This window comes from Ostrea edulis, chromosome 7 (genome assembly GCF_947568905.1).
Source record: "Ostrea edulis chromosome 7, xbOstEdul1.1, whole genome shotgun sequence".
Taxonomy (NCBI): Eukaryota; Metazoa; Mollusca; class Bivalvia; order Ostreida; family Ostreidae; genus Ostrea; species Ostrea edulis.
In genome coordinates this window covers 7,942,825-7,967,019 of record NC_079170.1, presented here as the reverse complement: position 1 = coordinate 7,967,019, position 24,195 = coordinate 7,942,825, and the positions used below count along the sequence as shown (strand labels likewise).

The 24,195-nt window shown below is 34.9% G+C and overlaps 1 protein-coding gene and 1 long non-coding RNA gene across 2 annotated transcripts; both read left to right on the top strand.

The window, feature by feature from the left end:
• Positions 1–1,318: 1,318 nt before the first annotated feature.
• On the top strand, positions 1,319–23,888 carry LOC125653717 (uncharacterized). The gene is made up of 6 exons (XM_048883295.2): positions 1,319–1,421; positions 4,869–4,991; positions 15,508–15,751; positions 22,317–22,436; positions 23,392–23,575; positions 23,687–23,888. The coding sequence occupies exons 1-6, from the start codon at positions 1,350–1,352 to the stop codon at positions 23,757–23,759; spliced, it is 816 nt and encodes a 271-aa protein (XP_048739252.2). The 5' UTR covers positions 1,319–1,349; the 3' UTR covers positions 23,760–23,888.
• On the top strand, positions 17,357–20,995 carry LOC130047778 (uncharacterized). Its single transcript, XR_008796593.1, has 2 exons — positions 17,357–18,780; positions 18,911–20,995. It is a non-coding gene; the product is annotated as an uncharacterized LOC130047778 (long non-coding RNA).
• Positions 23,889–24,195: the final 307 nt, after the last annotated feature.

Genomic DNA, 24,195 nt, shown 5'->3' with positions numbered 1-24,195 from the left:
AATGACACTTTGGCGCCGTTTTCAGCGGATAATTTCTATTTGTTGATTTGAATATACTTAAACGTATATAAATAAATCCTTAACTTTTAACCCACTTCAATTTTATGGAGTTTAGGAACGCGGCATATTTCAGCAGATACCTTACCTCATTCTTTCTATATTTGAATATATATATTCATTCGTCCCGACCCGATGATAGTACCGTCACGGTCACCCAGACAAGTGCTGATCACGTTCAACCTCTTGCGTGATCAAAAGAGAGATTCTACCATATCACTAGAAAAGCTAGCTCACTAGCGAGGCAGTAAAGATTCCCTCTTATACTGTCAGCTACAACCCCCCTCAGGGAAGCTTCGTCTTAAAGCTTAGCGTGAATTCTCTCTTAGTGTTACCAACAACATCCACCGTCGTCCCTTAACGAAACCACGTCCGTAATATATCTAAATCAGATCTCCCAAACATCAGAATCATACCGCTGTTACCAATTTGTAATGTGTAGCGGTCACCCAACCAAGTGCTGATTACGCTTGCCGTTGCTTAACTTGCGTGATCAAGAAAGAGACTCTACCACATGACTAGAAAAGTTAGCTCACTAGCGAAGTAGTTTAAGTTCCAGCTACAGTGCGAACTCTGCATATCGGGGTCTGTAAACATATCAGATAACCTGGTGACCCAGTACACCTTTAAAGTTTGAGATACATGTTGCATCATCTTTGTTTAACGATGTAGATTATCATTTTTTCGAAGTATGCAGCATGTGATATGATAGATCTCTTGATAAAGACACGGGTTGCGTCAAACATTTGCTGTTTAGATAATAAAAAGTATTGCGGATTTTCCAGTGCCCCCTCCATCTCTCTTTATATATATAATTTTATATCAAGCAGGAAAATATCGATAAACTCTTAAACAAACATATCTGCCCTAAGTGGAGAAATATTATCTTATTATATTATAAAAGCACAGAAAATTTCACTGTATTTTATTTTGGATATCCTCTTCCGCCCCTACTTGTGGTTGAACTCGCGATCTGTGGAACCAAATCTCCTGGCTCCATGTAACCAGCTCTCTAGATCGCTCGACCATCTAGGCAAATCAAAAAACTTGCTTTCGATGACAATGGAATTCTCGTCACGCTGTCACACGCAACACAGCCATTTGTAATAGAAATGGGAGTGTGTCAGGTTATTAATTGACAGACTGATCAAAATTTAATCTATAAACGATTATGATGAAACTGTCACACCCAACACGTTCTATTAACAAATGGGAGTATATGTCATGTTATAAATTGACATCTTGATTAAAATTTAATCTGTAAACGATATCGCAACAGGACCCAATCTCCGATGTGGCGGTGTGATGAAGTAGTCAACAAATCACATTACAATTCTGGATGTAAATATATTTTGCTGAAAAGTGTAAGTCGTTTTAAACTTCCCCAAAACCATTAATTCAACCTAGATATTCATATACATTCTTATTTTCGATAGTTGTGAAAATATTCAATTTCTACATCTTTCTGTAAATGATTTTGTAAATAATGATGCGTTTGTATAAAGGCCTATATGCTGTCCATATCGGGTGTTATTTGTAGGCCGCTGGTTTCATGCCTCATTTCTTCGTTATTTCGAATTAAGTGTAGAATAGTTGTAAACAAATCACTGTCAAACACCCTTAAAGCGGCAGCATTTACTTAAAATAGGCAATTGAGCAATTAATAGCATTTATTTACAATTAATAGTTGAAAGAAAATTGTAACAATAGCAAAATACTAACTTACTGTAGTTGAACAATAGATATAAAAAAATCCATGCCGAACTGAATCTACACACACAAAATAGTTAATTCCATAATCCTAGTTCCCAATTATAAAAATAATCCAAAATGCCCAGAGTTTTTCTAATCAGTTTTTTAAACAAACAAATTCACCGTGTATTCATAATAAGAATTACTTTTCTAGTACAATCATGAAAGACGATGACGCAACCGTTGCGTTATTTGCTCGAGAACAATCTAAGTCACAGGTGTTAACTGAGTGCAAATAGTACACAACACACATTATTTTGACAGTTTGACAATTGAAATTTCGTATTTACTAGTATGCTAAGAAATTACTTGCACAGCAAAAATATAATATGATAGGGAAAAGTTTTCCTTGTTAAAGTTCTATCGTGCGGGGAAACACAAAACTCACACCGAGGAGGATGATACTATAGGGTTATTGAACTTAAATTAGTGGATAGTGGCACAAGTTGGCTGTGAAAATGCACGAGCTTGAAATATTTTATCATATAGCTAAAGTATTTAGTTGTTAAATTATATCACTTTTCACTCAAAATACTCCAAAATAGACGAGAATTCATCAATATTGGCATCAAAGGTGACATTGTGCAATATCATCATGCATTTCTTAACTGTTCAATGTTAAAACCGTCATGGATGCATAAAGCAAACTGATTTTGTGAATATTTATATATATTCAAAGTAAATGATAAACAATACATTTATTGTAACTTGTCGGGAGGCGGGGCAACCCCCCCCTCCCCCCCCTTGACTTTTAAACAACATGGAATACATTTTATTTAAATATATCAATTTGCGTTTTGATCTAATTGTCACATTTATCAATTCATCCATGAATATAGACTTAACAAGCTGTTCTTTTTTCCTAAAAAATATGATCTGTAATGTAGACACCAGTTTACAAGTGTAATTTCACAATACTTTTTATCAAATAATTCTATGAGAATGATCAGTTCATGTTAACATTCGTGCGTATAAAATCCTCTAGATTGTTACAAAATTCCTATTTTGCACAAATCGTTGTAAAGTGAGCTTAAAATGTTACAAGTTCTTACCTCCGTGTACTCTCAGCTCTACGCGTTGTGTACAACTTGTAGAATGACGTAGTGTGCGAAAATAATGACGTAATCCGCAATAAAAGAGGGGATTCCCCATGTTGCTTAACCTCTCTATTGTGCTCAGGCATACGTGACCGTGTACAACGATGAACAACAGTCACTATTCACTATGCAACTACCCAATCTGCAGGGGAAAAAACAAATATAGTAAAAAAAAAATTAGATATCTGAGAATCAAAATTCCTCAAAAATCAAAATTCAAATTATTTCTTTTAAAAACTATCGATCATATTGAACAGGAAATAAATGGAATTAACCTATTGTAATGGGAAAATTCAACGGAATTCATCTTGATATGGTCAGTGTAATGTACATCACCGACGGACCTTCACAAAATTTATGTTTTTATTACTTCATTCGTCATCTATATATCCAGTATATGATATACACATACATCTTGTACCCATCAAGCATTCAACGAAAGGTGAAGGTAACGAACAGTGATCAATCTCATAACTCCTATAAGCAATGCAAAATAGAGAGTTGGGCAAACACGGACCACTGGATACACCAGAGGTGGTACATGTATCAGGTACCTAGGAGAATCCTCTGTCGGCCGGTCACACACACCATGAACCCTTTATCTTGATCAGTTAAATGAAGTTATCCATAGTCAAAATCAGTTTGCCAAGAACATACTAACAATCGGTATTTAACAGGTCAGACGGCATTTGACCCAATCATAGGTTGTATTGGCAAAAAAGATTGTTATAACAACAATATATATTGCGAAATGCTGACTTTAAACGACAATGTTGGAACCCCTTCACGCTCAATTTGTTTGACAATAGCCTGTCTCAATTTAAAAGCTGGTCATACGCAGAACAGCTCTTGTATATTGAATCATTTGAGAGATATAAACATCGTATGGCGGTGGTATTGGAATATTGCAACATAAACATCAGAAGTTGACGATAGAGAAGCTGAAATGATCCCGTTTAACATTTATTGTAATAACATTAACTTGTACCTGGAACGTTTCTAAGCGGATCGTAATTACTTCACAAAATATTATTTTTCTATGATGGCCTGGGTAATGTATGCTAACATTCCCTAGAATTTAGGGAAGCTTTATTATTAACAAATTAGCTTTGTAGTGAAAGGAATTATCAATCCCCCAAAAAAGGTCAACCTCGGCTTTGCCTTGGCCAATATAATTTTTCATCTATGTTTAATGTATCATAACTGAGACATTATATGCTGTGTGTGCGTGTGTGTATTTCATTATTATTATTATTTTAATACGCCCTGAAACTGATATTTATTCTTATCTAACATATTTATGGTATCTTGTGTTTTCATGTTTATGTGTACGATCAGGATAGGTACAGCTACGGACTGTTTACATGTGATAACGTCCTTTATACCATTGCTTTTTAAAGTTTTATTTGTTTTCTATGTATTATGTGGATAGCATTTTGTTGTACGGTATATATGCATTGTAAGGCACCTTTGAGCGTACATAGTGTATGAAAAGGTGCTGTATAAATTTGGTATTATTATCATTATTATTATATTGACGATTCCTTTCATCAACTTCAACAAAATACAAAATGACAACAAAAAAAACTAACAAAAGCAATCCTTTTGGGCTGGGTCTGGGCCACGATACGGGTTCAAAATTTTTCATGGGAATAAGAATTGAAAAAGTCTTTTTAAAATCATATGAGCAGAACAACAACAGGACCAAATGACTCAGGCGAGCGATGGGGTCAATGGTCCAACTTCACCAATGATGTCCAACAATATTTTTCCTCTTTTGTTGAGTGTTGGTAAAGTGAATATATTGTCATGTATGTATAAATAAATGAATTAATGAAAACGTACTCTTGTGCATGCACAAACTGACTTTTCCCCCAGAGCATCCAATTTAACATTGATTATACATTTTATGTGTGGACGCCACAGGACAGTATTACTCTTGATATTTTTAATGTATTGCAGGGTTTGACGCAATTACTGATTTCACAATCCACTGTTTGGGAGAACAACACGAACCATTCAACCATTGCGATTTCAGGGAATATGGATAAGAAGATAGTGTTCTTGGCTACTATTATGTTATTGGTATGATGCTATAGAATATCTAACTTAATATAATTCTGGTTCGACAGGAACATTGCTCTAGATGATAAGTAGCTCTGATCAAGATGATGATGATAAATTTTGTGTGAAAGAAGCAGATACGATTAATAACGAATTTGGTCTAAACATATCGAGACACTGGTAGAAATAAAAAAGTCATTTCTAAAACTTATAAAACTTCTCAAGTTCTAAAACACAAAGAAGTAGCACATGTTCATTTCCCACGAGAAACCCATTCACCATTTAGTCATGATATAATAAGCACATTAATTACGTAGTACTTTTATTTTTTTAAATCATGAAAAACAGTCTTTTTGTGGTACATGTAGTTGATTAAGGTCATAAGCGACGATATATATAATTATATTTCCATCTACTCTGTATGAAATGTTCTTGTTTGATTTCCGAGATAGCTTTAATTTTTTTAATGTTGTACTATTACCATCTTCTGTGTGTTGGCCTGGCTAGGTCAGTGGTTAAATCACCTATTTAGTAATAAAAGGATACCAGGTTCAATTCCCAATTGATCCACATAGTTTTCTCCCTTTCTTTACTACAGTAACTTATTTTAACTTCATAAACACAAAAGAGCTGGCTTTTTATTTTTAATTGACGCAACCAGGAACTATTATATTATGCGAAGCCGAAAACAGCCCAGGATATTTACCCCCTTTTTTCTGTACATCATGTAGGATGCAAGTGAAGTTGTACCAGAAAGGTTACGACAATTTATATAGCGTTGAGAAACGTCGCCTATGACCTTCAGAAATATAGAACACAAGTAAAACACGGATATTGACCACAGTGATATTTACATCTTCTGAACTTATAATACATGTATACTTATATGATGATTTCTCATTAAATGTATATATTATACCGAAATAGTAACCAGGGATTTCCCTAAAATAACTCTTACAAGTTTATTGTTATTTCGGATTTCAAAAATTTCGGTTGAGCATCACTGAAGAGACATTATTTGTACTATATAAGTGTTACATTATGACCCCCGGGTCGAGTCCTCTGCAGGTGGACTGTTAATCCCCGAGGGTCTCTACCGCCCAGTAGCTAAGTACTTTGTTACTAGCTTGAAAATATATATATATTTAATTGCTGTGATAAAAGATAGAAATTCATTTCAAAATTAAGGATTATCTCCCTCATGCATAGCTCCTATCCTCGGACGCAATTTACAGCGATCGATTGATTCACTTATTCACTATTATTTATAACTTATACGGTACCAATTTTGATGCACCAGATGTGCATTTCGACAAATAATGTAGTGCTCAACCGAATTTTTTGAAATCCTAAATAACAACAAACTTGTAAGAGCTATATGAGGGGAAATTAGTGTGCCAAATAGTGGAGCCGAATTCGTGAAGATAACCAACAGTATGTGGATAATCACAGGTATTACATCAACGTTTATCCTCAAACAATCTGATATATCTATACAATCTATAGATAGTTATTGGTCCAGGAGTCCGTGTTTGCCCAGCTATCTATTTTGTATTGCTTGTGGGAGTTATGAGATTAATCACTGTTCGTTATCCTCAATTTTCATAAGTTTATCTGCATTATTAAATGTGAAGATAACAGATACAGATACGGATAGTTTATTGCCAAATAAGGGACCCCTAGGGGGTAGACATTGTAAATATTGTAATTAATTATAATAGGTTTCAACAACAACTAAAGGTACCAAGGGACAATGCATAGGAAACTGTTATATATATAAAGTATTGTCATTGTATCTATATCCATTCGAATACACCTTTCAATCATAAAATATAAATCATATACATGGTAAACAGATAACGAACAGTTATCTATCTCATAACTCATAACTCTCTGATTTTGAGAAAGCTGAGTTATCTAACAATGTTTTACTTCAATTCTAAATAGTAATGACGTAGATCATCAACCAGATATACATTCTGCATATTCGTAGTGTAAAGCAACTCTTACTAATGTAGTAATTGAGGAGAACAAAGTTCTTAATACAACTGTATCAGTCACAAAATACTAACAGCATGCAAAAAAATCTCTAAATTCATTATCTATGTTGTTTAACAAATCTTTACATTTAAAAATGTATCCAAGTTACTGAAAAATTACACATGTACTTCCCTTGTTTAGAAAAAATGAGCCTTCAATTACTTCAAATTATAGACCAGTGCCACGTTTAAGCTGTGTTTGTAAAATATGTGAAAGAATTACGTTCTTGGCACACTGATTTTGACTGCGGATAACTCCGTTTACCTGATCAAGATATAGGGCTCACGGCGGGTGTGACCGGTCAACAGGGGATGCTTACTCCTCCTAGGCACCTGATCCCACCTCTAGTGTGTCCAGGGGTCCGTGTTTGCCCAACTCTCTATTTTGTATTGCTTGTAGGAGTTATGAGATTGATCACTGTTCGTTATCTTCATCTTGCATGTTTAAACATGTATATAATAATGCAAATGACTTAATTTACAAGTGTCAAGCAGGGCTTTTTCCTGGATATTCTATTGTGTGTTAACTATTGGAAACATACCAAACAGTTGTAAACATGTTGATGAGGGGGAAACACTGTTGATTTATCAAAAAGATTTTATAAAGTGTGACACTAGGATCTGCCTTACCAGCTGAAAAGATATGAAATTTTAGTAAACTATTGAAGTAACAAATCACAAATAAGAAATGAACAGAAGCATATTTCTCTGTAAAGCATAGCAATGCAGCGATGCAGGTGTTCCCAAAGGCTCTGCACTTTGCCCAATTTTATTTTTGATATACGACAACGACATTTCTGAAGATATGTTATCTGTTTGTCGATTATATGCAGGTTACTTACAACAAAGTTCACACGATGTTCATCTCATATAGATAGCTCTGAATCATGGCTTCAATCTTTTGAATGAATAGTCAAAGAAATGGTTACTTAAAGGACACAACGCATGTTTCCAAACTTTTTCATTTTTTCAGCAAAATTAACTCTTTTTATGCCTAAAACTACTTTAAATGTGTTTTGAATGAAATATTTTGCGTAGTTTTCGAGTTTGAAAGCGATGAAATTCAAATCTTGCAATATGCATATTTTCTTTCGCTAGTTTACGCGCCATTTTGTGTGACGTCATATGCGCCCTCGGGTTTGAAAGCATCTATTAGCCATTTCATAAACAGATTAGATTTAATCGACAAAAAACCAATTGTCACGTTAACGGCTTGTAAATAATAATGCATTAAGATGTTTTGTGCCGTGCTCGGGTGTACTAGTTGTCCGTAGAAAGGATTTAGACTGAGTATTTTTCAATTTTTCGAAGGAAGGTACGAGAAAAATGACGTGGATAATTTTTTTGTTGGAGTAAGAACTTTACCTTAAAAAAACCACACAGTCACCTTTTCAAACATCGCTTGGACAGAGACCCTGATAAACTGCGAGAAAATGGATATAGCGAAGCTATAAGCACTGGTAGGCCTATTCTGTTTTGCTCTTCAAATTCAATACACACTCGGATCAACTGACCTTCACCTTGTAACAACATATATCGACGATACAATGTAACTTCTACCAACTGGTAGATTTACAACAACAAAAAATAAAGATACAAAATAATTGAACTTTTAATTATATAAATAATAGAATATTGTATTTCCTAACTTTAAATTGAATTATAAAATTATTTCTTTATTGAACTCGTAGCATCTTGAGTGCGTCAGTAGGCTATAACGCCGTGCTCCCACTTCGTACTTCCTAAAGACGTGCAGATCACAATTCAAAAATAGTAATAAGATTGCTTTATCAAAATAAAATAATGTGATTACCACTTTAAATTTTAATATTTTTATTGATTTGTGTGTGTGTTGTCTTTTTCTTTCTTTCCGAAATGCACGCGTGACAATAGCTTGGCATGGGCCTAGTTGTCAACAATTTAACGTATCATAATTTGTCTAATCCAAAAATAAATAATGATTGCACTGTTTATTTTAGAAAAACAGCGCCAATTACAGATGTATAAAGGAATAATATCCCCAAACAGTTTGTAGACAGCGACCCATATAAACATTATTTACTCACAATTTTGCCGATTTCATACACGCTTTACTCGCTATATTTGGGTATTTACATCGTTATATGTGTGCACTGGTGGCGAACACATATAAAACTCGGACAATTTATCAACATCGATTTAAATGTTGCCCATGGTAAATTAATTAGGCCCCTAAAAGTTGAGTTTTTAATAATATCTCGCAGTACTTTCACAATCCTAAGGGCGCATGTGACGTCACAGTACCACGTGACTACCTACCTAATTAACTTGACTTTTTTAAATCGGGGCTTAGATTTAAGTCGGTATTGTGGTTAATTATCGCAAAATTTCGGCGAACGAACTATTAGAATTAATTACTATAAGCATAAAGAAGACAAAATGCATGTAATATTGTATACTTTGAAAACATGAGATATGTCCTTTAAGTTTAATCTTTTTAAAATTAAAGCTGTAGTCTTTAGTTTTAAAAAGATATTCAACTTCTTAACTTAATTTTTCACGAGAATCAACCAGAATTTGTTCACGGGCAAAAACATTTCGGAATTATTCTGTGGTCGAAATTATGTTGATCTAACTACAGTGTATATTGACGAAATTGTAAACAAAGCCTATCAGAAAATAGAAATACTAAAACCATTGACGTTTTATGTAACACGAAAAACACTCTATAAATTATATATAGGTTTTATAAGACCACAACTAGAATATTGCAATTAACAGCATCAAGAATTAATGCTGGTCTCCCAATAATAGCTCCAAGATTATTTTTTTGTGTTGTTCTTCAAAACAGGTTATGAACCACTTGATAAAAAGCGTAATAGGACTAATCTTCTCCCCGTGTATAAGATTCAGAAATAATAATAAATAAGAATCGAAGCAAGCTACTGACAAACAAGCTGATGGTGCAGGGGTTTCAACAGTCATTGGATCAAATGCCATGTTTCATACCAATTGTTAGGCCGTTCCTAGCACACTGATTTTGACTACGGATAACTAAGTTTACCTGATGAGGATATAGGGCTTACGGCGGGTGTGACCGGTCGACGGAGGATATTTACTTCTCCTAGGCACCTGATCCCATCTCTGGTGTGTTCAGGGGTCCGTATTTGCCCAACTATCTATTTTGTATTGATTTTAGGAGTTATGAGATTGATCACTATTCGTTATTTTCACCTTTCACCACAATTATTTTCCAGTTTACCTGAAACATATGGTGTGTCCAGGGGTCCTTGTTTGCCCAACTATCTATTTTGTATTGTTTATAGGAGTTATGAGATTGATCACTGTTCGTTATCTTCACCTTACATAGTCCCAACAATCAAAAATGCCACTTGTAATTCAACACACGGAACTCTTCAGATTACAATGTACCATTTTGCAGATTAAAAATATTTAAAATATCACTTATATCACAAGTTGTTTGCAGATTGAGTTCGATAAGTAGTGTAGTATGCGAAACAACGTCAATTAGTAGTTTCAAAAATCTTATATTTCAAAGCGTAAAGAAATCATCGAAACCAGGGGATTTAACTCTGTATTAGAGACCTGCATATTTTGCGCCTTATACGAACTATGAAAGTAGAATGATTCGGACTTATTGTGAAGTCATGATGTTTAAGAGGGAGATATGAAGTTTTATTATACTTTCATGTAAAACTTATACGGTACCAATTTTGATGCACCAGATGCGCATTTCGACAAATAATGTCTCTTCAGTGATGCTCAACCGAAATGTTTGAAATCCGAAATAACTATGAAGTTTTAGAGCTAAATATAGCCAAAAACAGCGTGCCAAAAAACTGGAGCCAAATTCGTCCAAGGTTAAGAGCTATGCATGAGGGAGATAATCCTTAATTTTGAAATGAATTTCTAAATTTTATAACAGCAATTAAATATACATCCGTATTTTCAAGCTAGTAACGAAGTACTTAGCAACTGGGCTGTAGAGACACTCGGGGACTAACAGTCCACCAGCAGAGGCCTCGACCCAGGGGTCATAATGTAAAACTTATACGGTACCAATTTTGATGCACCAGATGCGCATTTCGACAAATAATGTCTCTTCAGTGATGCTCAACCGAAATGTTTGAAATCCGAAATAACTATGAAGTTTTAGAGTTAAATATAGCCAAAATCAGCGTGCCAAAAAAGTGGAGCCTAATTCGTCCAAGGATAAGAGCTATGCATGAGGGAGATAATCCTTAATTTTGAAATGAATTTCTAAATTTTATAACAGCAATTAAATATACATCCGTATTTTCAAGCTAGTAACGAAGTACTTAGCTACTGGGCTGTAGAGACCCTCGGGGACTAACAGTCCACCAGCAGAGGCCTCGACTCAGGGGTCATAATGTAAAACTTATACGGTACCAATTTTGATGCACCAGATGCGCATGTAAAAAACCTGAATCTGATTGGCTGAGAAGCATTTGAAAGAAAATTGTGTTACCCCCTGAGAACAGAAAGCACGTGGCATTATCCAGGAACGGGTAACAGTACTTGACAACGGTTGATATAATAAAATATTATCACATGTGTCAAATTTATGCGCTTACGGTTCGCCGTAGATTGTTAGACGTCGTTTGAGCGTTTGTAATACAGAAGAATGCCCGCATCAATATACGAAAAATCGTACGACAGTGACGTCAACAGATGTACGTCTTTCTGCTTTGTTGTTTATATATCATTCAGTATAATAAAATAGATATTGCATGTAATTTAGGTTAACATTGACAATTTTCACCCCTCGAAAAACCATTGGTTTTCTCGGGGTGAACATTTTCAATGTTACCCGCAACTACATGCAAAATGTATATATTATCAGCCCCGGCACATGAATGTCTAGATAAATCAGATTACGTGTTGCATAGAATTCTCATACTGAGGTATAATAATGAAATAAGCATAAAAGGGGTGAATATATATTTGTGACTGAACATACATTTTATTGCATGTTATATCTACATATTAAAATTACTGGGGTGGACTTCAAAATAATTAGACAATGTGACACATGCTACTTATTGTTTTCACTTGCTATCTTTATAAATGCTCTAATTCATTATTCAGAATGCATACCACAACAATATGTACATGTTACTTGATTTTATTTCACTGTACTTCACGTGAATACACCTTTGCTTTTCTCATTATTGATCAAAATTTCTGGAGCTTTCGTAGTTGTATACATGTTGCCGACATCATGTACTGTTTAGCGTTAGTTTCGTATTTTCAGTTTGAGATATATAAATGTGTATTTATTGCCTTAATTGTTCTTGAGCATTCAAGAAATTGTTGTTTTAATGTTTTACAGATATTTATCAGATGTTTTACATCATCAACGCTCTTAGATTTTATAAAACAAAATATAGCTATTTATATAATATCAAGGACGATGTGGTTGCGTCATTTGCTGTCTGATGTCACGTAACTATTATAGATTAACGTTTATTTTATACTTACAGTTAGTGACGACATTCGCTAGATTGAAACCATATGGTTTCTTTCATTTTTGTGAACATTAATCCTGTTTTTTTATCTAAATTTCATGTTGTACGCCAGTCCTGCTCGACACTGTTTGACAGATCTTCGGTTGTACTGTACCGTACAGCGTGTCGATTGGTTGAACGGTGCCGTACAGGTCTGTGATTGGTCGCACGGTATCGTACAACATTTCTATTGGTTTCCGTATGTCATGTGATCCTTTCCAAACGTTTATATATCCGGTGATAACGCTCAGTTTCGGAAGATAACCTCTTGCTAGGCGCGTAAAGTTCAAAGGAATTAAATAAAAACCAGACTTTACCCCTTTTCGCACGTCAAGTCCAAGTGAGAAAACGTTTTTGTCGATGATGGATAATTGTACAGTTAGCATAAATTCCAGTTACTGACTACTGTTTTTACTTTACAACCCCCTTCCCATATTAAAAATGTACGGTATACGTCACCTTTGAGATGCCTTGTTAAAATCTTACATGAATGAATCAACACTTGAACGAATAATGTCTCAAATGCACATGGATATCTTCTGTTTCCATGCTACCAAAGGAATAAGGATCAGTTCTTATTTTGTGACCTCTCCAAACTAGCTTGGCCATTCCCGGGGAGCTTACAATAATATCCCTAGTTCAAACTGTGAATGTGAAGAGGACATCTATCATATCTTCTGTGTTATGGATGCAAAAATCCAACTTCGGGAAGGATTATTTATTAATTGAACAACTTTCACTTTAATGGTGTTCATTCATTATTTTAGGATGATAAATATATCTTTCTGAAGAGGAAAATATGAAGAGTGTTGGTGTTCAGAAATGGTACTGATCATTTAAAGTTTGCTCAACTTGATATCCAAGTATTGATTTTTAACAATGTAAGCGATATCTATTATGGTATCATGATGCTTTTTCTGTCGTATGTCACACTTATGAATATTTAGATAGTCACTTTTGCATTGTGTGACATACATGTATGGGATTGAATATGTGATTATATAGCATTTAAAGAAAGTGATTATAATAGTTTTGGAACTTGTATCCAGTCCTTTTGTCCAATTGGCAATAAAATATGTGCAAACCAACTCCAACAAAAATATGAAATTGATAAGAGAGCAAACATGTATCGTTGGACACACTCTAAATGGGATCAGGTGCCTATACGAATAGTAAGCATCATCTGTCAACCGATCAAACCCGCCATGAGCCCTATTTCTTGATCAGGTAAACGGAATAATCCGTAATTGAAATCAGTGTAACACGAACGGCTTAACAATGGTATGAAATTCGTCAGACAACATTTGTTCCCATGACAGGTTATATTAGTAAATTAGATTGATAAAACGGTCGTTGATTTCACTTAGTACCTTATAATTCAGGTTGAACCCCATTTTAGCGTTTAATGTTTCAATTGTAAATAGGAATCACGTGCCTGCATGGATTATGTGCTTCATAATTGTAGAAACTACTTGTACATTTGGCACACTTGAATACTAACAAGAATCCATTATTTATCCTTTTAACAAAAAGAACGAGATGCCGATGGAAATCCTTTCAATAGGGCTACTCTGTCCATTTTGTTTTCATATGTCAAAAATTTACAGACAATATTTCAGAATTATCATTAGTTTTCAAATATTTGGTATTTAAAAAAAATAATTCTGATTGTATTTTCTACTTTGTATACATGTATTTTGAGTTGACAATTATATACAGTACACTTTGGAAACATATGAACAAAATTTACTGATAACTTGATTTGAACATATTTCATTATATAAATATACAATGAGATTTGTTAAAAGTTCTAGGGACTTAGAAAACCTCTCCCAAATTTACTTATGTACGAAGCATTGGATTATAATTCATAGTACACTGATTCTCACTACAAATTATTCCCATAATATGATCAAGATATAGGGTTTACAGCGAGTGTGACCATTCGATGGGGATGCTTACTCCTTCGGTGCACCTGAACCCATGTCTGCTAAACCGATTTCTAGAACATATATGCAATTTGAAAGACGTCCTTGATAGTGCAAGGTGAAGATAACGAACAGTGATCAATCTCATAACTCCTACAAGCAATACAAAATAGAGAGTTGGGCAAACACGGACCCCTGGACACACCAGAGGTGGGATCAGGTGCCTAGGAGGAGTAAGCATCCCCTGTTGACCGGTCACACCCGCCGTGAGCCCCATATCCTGATCAGGTAAACGGAGTTATCCACAGTATGTATCCAAGGGAACGGAGGAGGATGAAGATGAAGATAACAAACAGTGATCAATCTTACAACTCCTTTAAGCAATACAAAATAGATAGTTGGGCAAACACGGACCCCTGGACACATCAAAGGTGGAATCAGGTGCCTCAGAGGAGTAAGCATTCCTGTCGACCGGTCACACCCACCGTGATATAAAAAGAACTGATTACTAATCCAAGGAAACAGAAGTTGTTTTCCGGATTTGCTTGCTTATTAACAGCTCTCAACTGAATCGATACGCAAGAGCTTGTTCTGCATCTGATCAGTTTTTATATCGGGGCAGACTATTGACAGACAAGTTGATGTTACATGGGCCTCAGCAGTCACGTTTAAAATCAGCATATCGCAAATTGTACGGTTGTTATAACGATCTAGTCTGACGGTGCAGCCTGTCATTGGTTCAAATGTTGTTTGACGTATTTAGTACATATTTATAAGCCGTTCTCTATTCATTGATTTTGATTACCGATTACTCCGTTTACCTGATCAAGATAAAGGGGTCACGGGGGTGCGATCAGTCGACGGGAATGCTTACTCCTCTTAAGTACCTGGTCCCAACTCTGGTAGTTTATATATTTAGGGGTTCCTACTCTCAATTGTGTATTTTCATAGGAGTTGTGAGATTGATCACTGTTTATTCTATCTTTTTCCTCATGTGTTCCAATTTGAACAGTTTACTCTCTATATATCAATTCTCTTTTAGGTTACCTCTAAAACAAAGGTATATAGTGCAAGGATATCACACTGTTTCAACCCATCTTCAACATTTAAACATGGACGTTCTTGCCCTAAAGATTATAGCGGTTGGAAAAAAGCTTCCGAAAAGTTGAGTTGTGAGAAATATGATAGCAGATGTCATGATAATCAACATGTTGCCTATCATTGCGTTATCAATGCCTGGATAAACGCGACAATAGAAGTTTGTGCTCCAGTTGTTTCAATTGTAGGTAAGTAATATTATTATTATAAATTCTTGTGACTTCTGCATACTGTATGCTTAGACTTCTTTTATGTATAGGATATGAAATAGTTGATAATCTCAAAATACTCAAACCAGATTCATAGAAGCAATATAGAATTCAAAGAAAAGCAAAAATATAGAAAGTAAAGAAAACCAATTTATGTCAGACACCCGAGTCTCCGTCAATGGGTCGAAGTGTTTAGAAAAGGCTAAAACGAAAACGTCCAAATGAGTTCCGCTTAAATGTTTTTCCTAAAAGAGCGTTCAAAACCCCCCGTCATTCAAATAGGATACCCTAGACCATGGACATAAAAGAAAGACCTTCTGTCTTTGCGAGATTTTTTGTGATTAAAAGCATCTTTAATTTTAAATAAATTGGCTTTAGAAAAAATATAATCTAAAATGTTTCATAGCTCAGTTCAGTTAAGGCTTGCCAGGAACAATTACAGTGATGTATATAAATGTAGCTCAGTGCACTTCGCACCATATGACGTCACAGTAAAAACATACGTCACGACGCATAAGTTCTTACAGTTGTATCGAGGGGAAAGTGTCATAATAGTATGTCATTATTTACTACCGTTATCAAGTGATAAGCAGTATTCATGAAATTTTTTCTTGTCAAATGCTTATCATATAATCATATATTATTTCTTTTTCATATCAAATCACTCTGCATTTATCATATCTAGTTTGCAAGAAGGTGATGTTCATTTTATATTGTTACCTTGAAATCGCCCCTACATATTCTCCTGATCGGATTAGCACTGCGTTTAATTTACATAATAAATGTAAAAATGCAACAATGTACAGTGTATGGTGGTGCTTGATGTTTATATATTTTTATTCTTATTACATTGATATATCAGAAAAGTGTTGAGAACAACTTCTGACACAAGCAGAAACCCCTTTCCGCATCTGATAATATCTTGCATACTCATGAAAATTAAGAAATATGCTGCATTAGAGGCAATTTAAACTTCCTTCCTTCTATCGGAGAACTTGCTCCAAAAACTTTTCAGGTAATGTAAAGTAGGCTCTGTTTTTCAATATTAAAAGGGTCAGCCTGCATGTAACCGATATCGTTGCACTTTTGCAATTATCACAATAATTTTTGTTGGTTCTAAATATATAATGTCACGTGATAGTCTCGTGATGTTCAACACATGCCTCGATGAAAATGTATGGAAGGCTACTGGGTATCGGTTTAAACGTCCTTTCGTTCTCGGATATTTTCCATTAAATATTTTCCATATAAAACACTAAAGGCCATTTTATGCACCTATTTTACTTTATTTTTGTATGGGACGCCTTAATTCAACTGAGAAGTGATCTCTCGAATTCACGATTAACAATCTAGTTCGTCAATACAACCTATCATTGGGTCAAATGCTGTCTGACGTCATGTCACGTTATTCATACCGATTGTTAGGCCGTTCTTGGCACACTGATTTTGACTACGAATAACTCCGTTTACCTGATCAGGATATAGGGCTCACGGCGGGTGTGACCGGTCGACAAGGGATGCTTACTCCTCCTAGGTACCTGATCCCACCTCTGGTGCGTTCAGGTGTCTGTGTTTGCCCGACTATCTATTTTGTATTGCTTATATGATTTATGAGATTGATCACTGTTCGTTATCTTCACCTTTCACTTTCCATGCGTGATGAAAACCTTATCGTAAACATTCAAAATGGGGGTGTTCTAATGGTAACAGGCATTCAACATTGAAATATAGGATAATTGGAAGGGGATAGGTCACTGGTAAAATCTAAACATTACAATGGAAGTGTTCGAGTGAAAATCAGCTGGGATATACACAGTATGAGGCAGTCAGAGGATTCATTGATCAATGTTTATTATCTATATTTATGTTCCCAACATTTGAGAACAAATTGTTTTCTAGATTGATTTTGTCTGTTTTTCTTATTTTTCTCCAGTATTAATGTTACCAAACTTGTTTCGATGGATCAAGGTAAAACATTCACGGATGTTTGGTGGTGGTCTGTAGATATGCAACACTGATCTCATTTTTCACTCCACGTCTGCTAAATTCTTAATTGGAGGATTTTAAGTTCACCATAAATTTATCATAAATGATCGAAAATTGTTGAATTTATACTGCTAAATGACATGAACAAAAATGCTGAGTCATCCTCACGTGCGCATTTATGCACGACCATTGTTTTCCTTTCAATTTTATGGTGCCATAATGTAAAACTTATACGGTACCAATTTTGATGCACCAGATGCGCATTTCGACAAATAATGTCTCTTCAGTGATGCTATCTTTCTAATGAAAGAAGGAAATAAACGAACGTTCGTTGCAGGTTAATTACAAGATATTTACATTTACTTCATGTTCTTTATCAGAAAAGTATTAGATAACTTTGACTGACATCTACACATAAATGCAAATACCCAATCACTAACGGTATGCTGGGAGTAAGAATACAAGAACTATATATTGTTTACAAACAAACGTCTGTTTGTCTATAAGCATGATCTTTGGGAACTTCGATGTTTTGGATCTGGACTTCCTAAATTTTATTTTTACCGAAGATGAAGATGGTCAGTTCCTGAAAGTTATTAACTTGGATTATTTGAATGAATCTACAGCAGTATAAACAGGGGTTAAAATTAAAACAATTTGTATCAGTTTCAACACGGAACAGTGAGTATCATTAATAACAAAGAAAAATCAGTAAAAGAAATGCATAAGCAAACAAGATAATCTACTTCTTCTATAAGTCTTTATTGCATTTTAATAGGATGCACATACGAAAAGGTTTAAACAAACCTTGAGTGAAGAAATGGAGAAACCATTTGATGACGATGATAATAATAATGCTTTAGTTAGAAAATGTAGTCCGATTAGTACATGGTGCTATTCTTCCCCGGTGCCTTCTGAAATACGAACAATATACTCATACTGATACATACAATCAAAACTTTGAAGCCAGACAGGTCCCTAATACCAAAGAAATACTTCATGAGGACTAAAACTCTTTCAAGGTAAATACATATATTCAGTAGATGATAGTAACGTATATACATATGCAAATAAAATAAAATTTTGTTACATTCCTCATCAAACAACAAAAATAGGACCCATTTGTAATATGTATGTATGTTGGCATTGCAGAATGAAACCTGGAAACAAATGGTTGACCCCTCACCCTGGTTGACTGTTTAGGACACTTTGATTGCGAGGCAAGATTACAACTCAAAATGTCGACCTCAAATAAGTCCTAAAATGAGAAGCAACTCTATAAAAAAAAAATAGCAGCCTAATCAATCGGTACCGAGCAGACTTGAAGAGCGATATGAATGTGGTACATGATAAATAGTTCAAAATGGCCACCGACATTTTGCACGGCTTGTTCAAAGAAAGAACAAGGTTAGAATTATTTTCATTTCTTTGGAAACGAGGGGATTATTTGTTATATCCATACTGAGAGGAACAAGCGCATTCACAGAAATACAATGCGTATGGTGAGAAAATAAACTGAAGACGTTAGATTTGTGAAGATAACGAAGAGTGATCAATATCATATTATAACTCCTATAAGCAATACAAAATAGAGAGTTGGGCAAACACGAACCCCTAGATATATCAGAGGTGGGATCAAGTGCATAGGAGGAGTACGCATCCCTTGTCGACCGGTCACACCCGCAGCGAGCCCTATACTAAAAGCGAGACATGTCACCCTTTTGTGACATCTAAATGTTTTACAAATGAGGTGACGCATGCGCGTAAGTCATTGCTTATCTTGGAGGCGAATTTGACAGCGAGATATTGTATTATTTGAAATGACTACGATTATTGTTGATTTTAGTGCGGAATAAGTGAGTAATAAGCGTTTGTGGATTGATGTATGTAAGCTTATGAACGATTCGCATCAAATGTAACCTGAAATGAATTCGAACCGAAGCACGACTTTCTCCCCTTATACTTTATGAAGACTTGGACAGATACGAGGGGATAGGAAAGATCGAATATAAATAACCCTCCTCTCGTTTCCTCAGAAATTTGGCCCACAAAACACAAAGAGGTCATTGATACTGAGGAGTTAGAGAAAATTTATAAAATTTAGAAATTCATTTCAAAATTAAGGATTATCTCCCTCATGCATAGCTCTTATCCTTGGACGAATTTGGCTCCACTTTTTTTGGCACGCTGTTTTTGGCTATATTTAGCTCTCAAACTTCATAGTTATTTCGGATTTCAAACAATTCGGTTGAGCATCACTGAAGACACATTATTTGTCGAAATGCGCATCTGGTGCATCAAAATTGGTACCGTATAAGTTTTACATTATAATTACATCCAAGGGGCAGAGGCATCACCTGTCTTACTTCACCAAGCTGTGTGGTACTTCCTCGCAGGTCACTTTGTCTTCTAGAGGAATAGAACCCTATCACCAGATCAACTAGCTTACAAATCCATCAAGATAACACTAGAATGTATGTAACATTACAACTTGAAATTCTACAGAAAAATAGTCATAAAGGCATTTCATCTGATGATCGTCACCGCACTTACAAGAGGGTTTATGCCACAGGTTTCAGTATTTTTGCCCTATTAAGTTTTGAAACTTTTGATAAACAATACCCTATAGGAATGTGACTCATCTCGTTAAAAAATATTACAGAGATACTCTCATGGATACTATTACATCGTTTTCCACTAAGTCTCTTTCAAAACTCACCTTTGCAACTTTCCTATAAAATATGTATTGCTGCTGCGGTTACAATATTTCAACTATGAAAGGTGAAGATAACGAACAGTGATCAATCTCATAACTCTGATAAGCAATACAAAATAGATGGTTGGGCAAACACGGACCCCTCGACACACCAGAGGTGGGATCAGGTGCCTAGGAGGAGTAAGCATCCCCTATCGACCGGTCTCACCCGCCGTGAGCCCTATATCTTGATCAGGTAAACGGAGTTATCCGCAGTCAAAATCAGTGTGCCAAGAACGGCTTAACAATCGGAATGAAACACGTCAGACAGCATTTGACCCATTCTTTTATTCTTCTTTCAGCACTTGCACCTTCAATTTCACGAAGTAATCAACATGGTCGACAGGGACTTGATTACGAAACAACATTATAGCTATGCTTATTGTGGTTTCATGAGTTTGAACTCATTTAATCTGTTTTGTATTAAACTTGTATTAATATTAATGTCTTTTAAAAACAATAAAAGAATTGGAAATTTGAAATATTTCACTTCATGAACTCTTTTCTTCTGCAAAATTTGCTATTCAAAAAGATATCCGATAATAGCAACTTACCCACATGATAATGCGGGAGTTTTACAAATCTGAATAAACTTAGCAAATACTACACGATTTTTATAATGTAAATACCGCGCGTTATTCAATTTGTATTGCACACACAATCGCAATTATGAAATGTATTTGTCAAAAAATTATCATTCTATGTTTAAGTATATGCAAGATGAAGATAACGAACAGTGACCAATATCATAACTCCTACAAGCAATACAAAATAGATAGTTGGGCAAACACGGACCCCTGGACACACCAGAGGTGGGATCAGGTGCCTAGGAGGAGCAAGCATCCCCTGTCGACCGGTCACACCCGCCGTGAGCTCCATATCCTGATCAGGTAAACGGAGTTATCCGCAATCAAATCAGTGTGCCAAGAACGGCTTAACAATCGGTATGAAACACGTCAGACAGCATTTGACCTAATGCAAGGTTGTATTGACGAACTAGATCGTTATAGCGACCATAGAATTTGCGAAATGCTGACTTCAATCGAGACTGTTGAAATCCCTGTACCATCAACTTGTTTGTCAGTAGCTTACCTCGATTTAAAAACTGACTATACGCAGAACAAGCTTTTGCATATCGAATCAGTTGAGATATATAAACACCATATGCAGGTGATAATGGGATATTGCTACATAAATGTGGGAAGTTGACGATGGAGAAGCTGAAATCATCCCGTTTGTCATACAGTTGAGTTGTCAGTTTGCCGTTAATATCTACTTTCAATAAAATATATATAAATGCCTAATGGATGATGTAAATAAATATTCCTTGATCAAATTCATATCCCCGTGCATAGTAATATCATCTAAAATCTAGCATTTCATCTATAACAGATGTAATTTTCAATGAATTTTTTTAAAATACAATTTATGCCATACATGTAAGTATATTTATATACTGTAAACAATCAATTTGTCAATGATTACTGACTAACATGAGTAACACAATCCCTCAACTTTGATTGGCTAAATACCTCTAACTTATCAATGATCTTTCATAATCATCTTACTGCGTGTAATGCAATATATCTGTCGATTGAACGAATCAATTGGACATACTCAAAACGTACGCGTTGAGAGATGAAGGGATGTGTGTGTTTAGTGAACGTCTGTAGCAGTTCTCATTACAATTATCAATATTACTAGTTTGAATTTCATCATTGTATCCTATAAAACTTTCCCCCTACTTATCATCCTAAACTTTGTTTCAAAAAGTAGTCATGCTTCTATATATTTTCATTACAGGAAATTGTTGCGCTGAATTCAATGTTCTAGGTGGCATAATACAAGAAAATTATCATGCATCATGCGGAAACAGTACAACGCCATGTCCGTTTTACTACATGTCAGATAAGGCATATAAATGTAAGCATCCTCCTCCACATCATCACCACTATCATTATGGTCATTGTATTCATCATCATCGTAGTCAAGTAAAACAAAAAAATACTACACCACTCTATTATCATTTCCTATTCTTATGATTGTAATATAGTGTTAATTGTAGCTAAGCGGGAGTGGTAGCCTAATCATGCTAGTGGTTTGAATATCGTGTAGATCAGTTTAAAATAGGTTCCTTTGCAAAGCCGCCAGCATTAGAGACAGTTGTAAATCGTCACGGGTTATTTGGACGACCACTACTTTGACACCCATTATCAGTACGGATACATTAGATACGTTACTATCACCACATGCTCAAAAGGTTTGGATTGAATATGTGTGTATTTTTATTCACGGGAAATCGATGTACGTCGTTAACAATTAAATTAACCGCAAGAAACATTTTTTTTGCATTATGTTGTTGTCAGTACTTCCATACCTAGATGTGTACGTAACTCATATTTTTGATGGTATACAAATCTCGAATGTAAAATATATTGTTCCTTTAAAATGCAAAATGAACTATTTTTTATAAAATAGATTCAATGTTGGGCGGTATTTTCTTGTTATATGTTGCATGGATGTGTTACAATTTGACATATGGATGTTAGATAGTAAGCAAAATGACTGCTTCAATCTTACATTAAAAATATATATGTATACTTTTGCCATTTTGGGTGATTTTAAAAATTCGAAAAATACATGAAGTGAGCAAAGCCAAATGGTTCGTCTCCATGGCAACCAGAGATAACCGTAATTAATTTCTTACCATACTTCGGCGTTACATATAATTATCTGTTCAATGCAAATATCAGCAAAGTCCGATTTAAGTAATTTCCAGCTTTTTGTTCTAATAACGAATGCAAAATCTGAAACATGTTTCAGTCAGTTTTCAAACACGACAATACCTCACATACACATTTGGTTTATATACCCGCAGATCAATCCTGTTACAAGTACATAGCTTTAAATGAAAGGCCCGCAGCTGATAACTATAAGCCATTGCATCATATTGAGAGGAAAAACAAATCTATTTTCGACAACCAATCGCACAGAGAAAAGAAATCAGTAACAGACCAACAATGGAGTAACGGAACTTCATCACAATTTACAGCAAGGAATGGGTAAGAGACTTATTATTCAATGTAATAATTTCATTTTACAGAGTCTGTCCTAACATTAATTACATTGTTTATTCATTAAAGTTATGAATGCGATTTCTTATTTCATTTCAGATCCAACTCACTGACAGATGTGAAACTTTCTCTAACACTTCTCATTGTACTTGGTATTTGTACATTGACGTAGTACTCTCAACCTACACTCTACATGTAGTTCAAAAGTTGTTCGTCGTTTACTTTGTTTTTTTTCCATGTTATTGATAAAAGCTTGTTACACAAGAAAACATTTTTTGAAAGAGCCATAGCACACTTGGCAGTCATTTTCATTTATTTAATGACGTATTCTTATTTTTACAAATAAAATGTGCATCATGACTACCTTTTACCTGTCAAAATATTTCACTTGTGTTAAAATGTTTTTCAAATGTCAGATTTGATTAACAAGGTTTATGTCTATTGTTATTTATTGATGAAAAATGTAAATTGTATGTGTTCAGTAAACTAGATAATTTTATGGACTAAACATGTATGTGATGTTAGTAATCAAATTAATCAATTTGTGTTCAGTAAGCTGGATAATTTTATGGACTATACATGTATGTGATGTTAGTAATCAAATTAAT